The following is a 6,516-nucleotide window of genomic DNA, read 5'->3' as shown; positions in this document are numbered from 1 at the left end:
CTGGGCGCGGACGACCAGACGCCCGGCTCCGGATCTCAGCCGTCGTCGCCTCTGGCCCTCCTGGGCTATTGCAGGCCTCCATCCGCCGAGTCCTCCCGCTCCCACGGGAGACTGCCACATCCGGGGGCTGCACAGCGGTACTGAGTGACCCGGCGGTTGCCGCAGGGCTCCCGCCGTCACTCCTTCTCTCAGCCGCACCGGGGTCAGGCACCGCAGACCCCCCCCCGGCGCCGGACCTACCGCCACGTGCAGCCCCGCGGTCCCCCCGCCGACTGCAGGGGGATCTGCTGGCCTCTCTCCTGCGCCGAGCGCGCTCCCGGCCTGGAGCCGCTGCAGTCTCAGTAACTCCAGCCCGGAGGCCGGGACCGGAAGCAGGCCCCGTGCTGGCCACTCCCACCTCCCGACCGCCGCGGCTGGAACGAAGATTCCTCCCGCCGGCCTCTGCAGCAGCCAGACGCTGCTGCTGCGCTGCACTCTGCGGAGGGTCCCTGGAGGGGCTCTTACATCTCCTCCTCGCCCCCCCCGCGCCCGGGGAATACCTGCGGGGGGGCCGCGACTGGCGCCCGCCGCTGCTGGGGGGACGAGGGGCAAGCGCCGACGGGTTAACCCCGGCAGCCCTGATGTGGGTCTGCACTGCCAGGGGCCCGTGCGCTGCGACCGCTGCCTGAATCAGACGCTGGAGCTCCTGAAGATCTGCCATGGAGGTGCACGTGCAGATCGTTCGGCGTCCGGAAACAGAAGAGGAGGTAACTCCTTCCTCTCCCAGCTAACCCTTTCCCTGCTCCTCCTCTTCCTCCCCGGCTAAAACCATCCCCCAAAGCCATATTAGGCATATACCACTGTCCCTATTAACCCATCACTCCCTACCTCCCCCTTGGTCATGTCGCCCCTCCCCCCAAGTGGGTCCGTGGCTTTCTTGCTGGGTGATGCAGATGCGAGACTCGCCGAGGCACTCACAAGTGTGACTCTCGCCTAAGTCAAAATCTCTCACAGCGGGATTTAACATGCGACCGTCAGTAGCGTGTCATTCCCCGCCACCAGTGATAGTCCTGTGACATGATTGCGGGGCGCCGATCAGTTATCATGACAGCCGGGGTTAGCAAATTACCCCTGTCACTGTTATGACGTAGTGCCTCATGCTGACGAAGAAGCACCGTTCTGTACAGCAGAAGCGATCGGAGTATATCAGCGTCAAATCTTCTAAGCGGATTAGTAAAAACAAACAAGAGTATAAAGAAATGTTTTAAAATATGATTTTTTTTTAATATACCCCATAAAAGTTCAAGTCATCTCCTTTTTACCCCGTTGAAAATAAAACAATAAGAAAAATATATGTAGCGCCCCTGAACTCATCAGGGTGCTACAAGGTTCTGCATCCCCACAGGGATGCAGGGCCTACCTCCTTAGGGACCCGGAAACCCAGTGCCGGTAACAACGAAAACCCAGGTAATCCCAGTTTTTCCCCAAACAATCCCCCATACAATGGTACATTCCTAGGGTCAGACCAATGGATGGCCGCATTGAGGTGGAGCCAATCCTGTCCACTAGTTGACCAGGTGGGAGGGGCAGATTGTGGACAGTAGAAGTTGGTACAGTGTAGAGTGAGAAGGTGGACGTGTGGAGACTGTCTGACGTGGGTTAACGGTGACCTGGTACCCAGTAGAGGTGGTTGCCAGTGGAGTATGGTGAAGGACTCCCGGAACTACGCACCGGCGGGGTACAGGACCCTAGGACAGGAAAGAGCTCCAAGCCGACATGTTAAGACCTGCACAGCAAGGGGACCATCAAGGACCTCGCTGACCCTAAAAAATCCGAAGACTCAATAGCAAAGGGAGAACCGGGGACAGGACCAGAGACTCCAACCCCACAGGGTTCACGCTACCTTCAGGAGGACAGAAGTGGACAAACCACAGGACGGGGACCCCCAGTTGCTGTACGCCACGGGGACCCATTTACCAGAGACAGGTGCAGGGGAAGAAGGTACCAGAGAACCAAACTGTCACTGAGATGAAGGGGACCTGGAGGCGAAACCAGCCGGCCTTGGGCAACCAGTTATCACCAACCAGCAGTGAGTAAACCAGTTGCATTATACCTCTGTGTGGACTACCTTCTTCCGATGCCCGCTACATCATTCATCCTCTGGGGCCCGGCCCTACATGTGGAGGGCCTACTATCCAGGCTGCAATTAACACCAGCCCCAGTAGTGACATTTTGTAGCGGCGGCTCCATCCATATAGCCGCAACACCGCACGTGGCGTCACATGTGAACACTAACCTAATCCCCTGTAAATACACCCCCAATTACAAAAAGGGCCCAGGGCATGGAACCGGGTAACGACCATCACCGTGACATTCCCAAGATCTATACTGCCCGGAACCGAGTACCCCACATCCCTGGGCGCGACATATACACATATTTGGTATCTCTTTGTTCAGAAACCCCCGAACTATCAAAATATAAAATCAATCTGATTGGTAAAGAGAGTAGTGAGAAAAAAAAGAATCAAAAAGCCAGTATTACAAATTTTTTGGTTGCCACAACATTAAAATGCAATAACAGGCGATCAAAACATCACTTCTACACAAAAATAGTATAATTAAAAACCACAGCTCAAGCCATTACTGAGCCCCCGATCCCAAAAAATAAGAATGCTCTGGGTCTCGGAAATATGGCAACAAAAGCGCGATCCTTTTTTTGGCAAATTTCTGACATTTTTTTTCACCACTTAAATAAAAAAAAAATCTACATATTTGATGTCTATGAACTTTTACGATCCTGAAGAATCATACTGCCAGGTCAGTTTTACCATATAGTGAACCTGGTAAATTAAAAAAATTACAATTGTGGAATTCCACATTTTTTTTAAATTTCACCGGACTTATATTTTTTTCCTGTTTTCTAGTACAATTTGGGCAGAATGAATGGTGTCGTTCAAAGGTACAACTTGTCCCACAAAGAACAAACCCTCATATAACTATATTGAATGAAAAATGAAAAAAGCTATGGTTCTTGGAAGAAGCGGAGGAAAAAAATGAAAAACAGAAAATCACCCTAGGGTGAAAGAATCGTCCCTTTCAGTAAATGTTCGGTCCGCATGCTGTATTCACCGTCCTCGTTACCAGCTTTGGTGTCACATCAACAACGCTGCAGCCAATCAGTGAGCTCAGTGGTGCTGCCCATGTAGACGCGCCCCATTCAGATATGTTGAGCTCTCTGATTGGTTGTTGTGCTGTCGCCGTGACTTCAGCGTGACACAAATAGCCAACATTGGAAGCCGCACCAGAGACTCCGCACTGATACCAAGGACGGTGAAAATAGCGGAATTTATACAGAAACTGCATCCGGGGCCGAACATTGTATGAAACCGGACGACCCCGAAATATTTATCCACAGACCCGGGGGAAAGAACGATGGCATCCCTCCCACTGCTGCACCCTACTGGCTGAATGCTCCACCAATCAGATTCTGCTCCCTGTGATGTCACCAGTCGCTGGGTAGATTTATATTATGATGCAGGTTCCTCACAGATGGTCCTTCATATCTTTATAGAACCAAGACCTACACATAACGCAGCATAAAGGGGCTCGGAGAAGGCGGCAGTGAAGGTGTGTAAGTGTCTGATGGGGTCACACAGCTCATAAAAGGACAACTGCCCGGCCTCATAATCCAGACAGATCCTGAACCTATTACTGGAGATCTGCTGAGGTAACCAGATCAATTTACTGTTATGTTTCACTGAATACTGATTATTATACCCGATCCCTCCATATAAGCCCCAGGACTTGTTATTATTTCCAATATGTGACCTAGGCCCCCTCCTGGCTATACTGGGGTAACACATTCCCGCACTCCACCTCCATGACCCACTGATCTCCACATCCCAGTAATGGCGTCCTGAGGTAAATCCCCTCCTGCTCATCACCTGAGGATAACTCTGGAATCTCTCTGCTGTTTCTGGACGATTCTGTGTTATTGTCCATGTCGCAGTTTTTAGGTCGTCTGATATAAGGAGATTATTAGCAGCCGTGTTTACATCCAGTAATATGTCTGCAGGAGCCTGTACATAGAAGGTCACATTTATATCTCTTATCATAGCAAATAATGTGTGTGATATGTATGAGATCAGATCTGCACCCCGATCACCTCCATCATGTCCTCCTGTGTCCTCATCACTTCCATCATGTTCCCCTGTGTCCTCATCACTTCCATCATGTCCCCCTGTGTCCTCATCACTTCCATCATCTCCCTCTGTGTCCTCATCACTTCCATCATCTCCCTCTGTGTCCTCATCACTTCCATCATCTTCCCCTGTGTTCTCATCACTTCCATCATCTCCCCCTATGTCCTCATCACTTCCATCATCTTCCCCTGTGTCCTCATCACTTCCATCATCTCCCCCTGTGTCCTCATCACTTCCATCATGTTCCACTGTGTCCTCATCACTTCCATCATGTCCTCCTGTGTCCTCATCACCTCCATCCTCCTCAGGATCACACAAGTCACTAGTGTCTGGTTCTTGCAAGACGGTCAGTGGATCAGTCATGTTACACAGCTCCTCAATGTGCCTCATCTTCTTGGACAGCTCGTCCTTCTTTATTTCCAGCTTATGGATCACATCAGATAGTGACAGTGACACCTGCTCTTCCCGCCTGGAGATCTCACTCAGGATCCTCTCCTCCAGGTCATCCACCTGTCTCCTGATGTCTATAAACAGGGCAGTGACTATCTTGGTTTCGCCAGATGCTTTATCTTGAGCTTTTCTCCTGTGCTCCTCCAGACTCTGGACTCTTTTCTCAGTCTTCTTTCTATTTGTGTCCAGTTTCAGGAGAACATTTCTTAGTTTCTTCTTCTTCTTTTCAAAGGCCTCATCCAGCCTCTCCACTCGGTGTCCCCGATGTTCTCCAGCCAAACTGCAGGACACACAGATACAAGCAGCGTCCTCAGTACAATAGTACCTCAAAAGTTCCTTATGGACAGAACATTTCCTTTTCTCCAGAGAAGTGCTGGGATCAGTCAGGACGTGTTCTGGTCCTTTGCTGTGACCTCTCAGGTGATTATCACACAGAGAAGCCTCACAGTGTAGACAGGATCTAACAGCAGGTGCAGGAGAGTGAATGCAGTAAGTGCAGCGGATTCCGGTGATCTCCTCCTGATGTGGGTGAGAGGAGAGGAAACGTTCTGCTACGTTACACAGAGTTATGTTCCTCTTCAGTGTCGGCCGCTCCTGAAACTCTTCTCTACATTCAGGACAGGAATAAACTCCAGCCTCGTCCTGTGTATCCAGCACACGATCAATACATTCCCGGCAGAAGTTGTGTCCACATCTCAGGGTTACAGGATCTGTATACAGGGACAGACAGACGGAACATTCCAGATCTTGTCTCAGTCCAGCAGTCGCCATCTCTGACAGCAGAGGGAAGAAATGAAAGTGAAATTCTACAACAAACACCCAGTGGGCGTGATCCACATTTACTAGAAATGGAGCGGCTGAGCTTATCCGTCGCTGTATCTACAGGTTCAGTGACATTGGCGATTTCAGCAAATACCAAGTCTGTTCTCTCACTATCACCACATTTTTTTCTGCTATAAAGATTAAATAGTTTTTATTGTAATTTATGCTGAATTGTGACTTCTTCCATTTTCTGTTGATGCCAGAGGAATAATTCTGTGTCCGGTTTGTAGCTATATTTTCCTTTGTCTGTTAATTGAGTTTTACTGTCATCTCCATAATCCATATATTATAAAGCACCATGCACATTCCTCCATATAGTATAATGCAGCCCCATATTCCTCCATATAGTATAATGCAGCCCCATATTACTCCATATAGTATAATGCAACCACACATTCCTCCATATAATACAATGTAACCCATATTTCTCCATATAGTATAATTCAGCCCCCATATTCCTCCATATAGTATAATGCAGCTCCTATATTTCTCCATATAATACAATGCACACCTTATATTCCTCCATATAGTAAAATATCCCCCATATTCCTCCATGTAATATAATGCACCTAGTATATTCCTCAATATAGTATAATGCAGCCCCCATATTCCTCCATATAGTATTATGCACCCCTTATAATAATCCATATAGTATAATTCACCCCTTATATGCCTCCATATAGTATTATGCAGCTCACATATTCCTCCATATAGTATTATGTGGCCCTCATATTCCTCCATATAGTAAAATCCGCACCCCATATTCCTCCATATAGTATAATGCACCCCCATATTTCTCTATATACTATAATGCATCCCCCATATTCCTCCATAAAGTATCATGCACCCCATACTCCTCAATATAGTATTATCCAGTGCTCAGTTTCCTCTACATAGTATGAAGATGCATCCTCCATATTCCTCCATATAGTATTATCTAGCTCTCATATTCCTCCATATAGTATAATACCGCCCCATATTCATCCATATAGTACACTCCAGCTCCCATGTCGTTTAATGCACCCCCATCGCCCTACAACCACCGCAAACTCCCTGATTAAAC

The 6,516-nt window shown here is 48.7% G+C and overlaps 1 protein-coding gene across 1 annotated transcript; it reads right to left on the bottom strand.

The window, feature by feature from the left end:
* Positions 1 to 1,295: 1,295 nt before the first annotated feature.
* On the bottom strand, positions 1,296 to 5,425 carry LOC142302570 (E3 ubiquitin/ISG15 ligase TRIM25-like). Its single transcript, XM_075343676.1, is given in 2 exon segments — positions 1,296 to 3,539; positions 3,541 to 5,425. Coding segments are annotated over 2 exon segments (1,920 nt in total). The 5' UTR covers positions 5,403 to 5,425; the 3' UTR covers positions 1,296 to 3,481.
* Between the last annotated feature and the right edge of the window lie 1,091 nt (positions 5,426 to 6,516).

Source organism: Anomaloglossus baeobatrachus, chromosome 4 (genome assembly GCF_048569485.1).
Source record: "Anomaloglossus baeobatrachus isolate aAnoBae1 chromosome 4, aAnoBae1.hap1, whole genome shotgun sequence".
NCBI classification, from domain to species: domain Eukaryota; kingdom Metazoa; phylum Chordata; class Amphibia; order Anura; family Aromobatidae; genus Anomaloglossus; species Anomaloglossus baeobatrachus.
The sequence above is the reverse complement of the archived record's forward strand: the minus strand, read 5'-3'. Positions and strand labels throughout refer to the sequence as shown.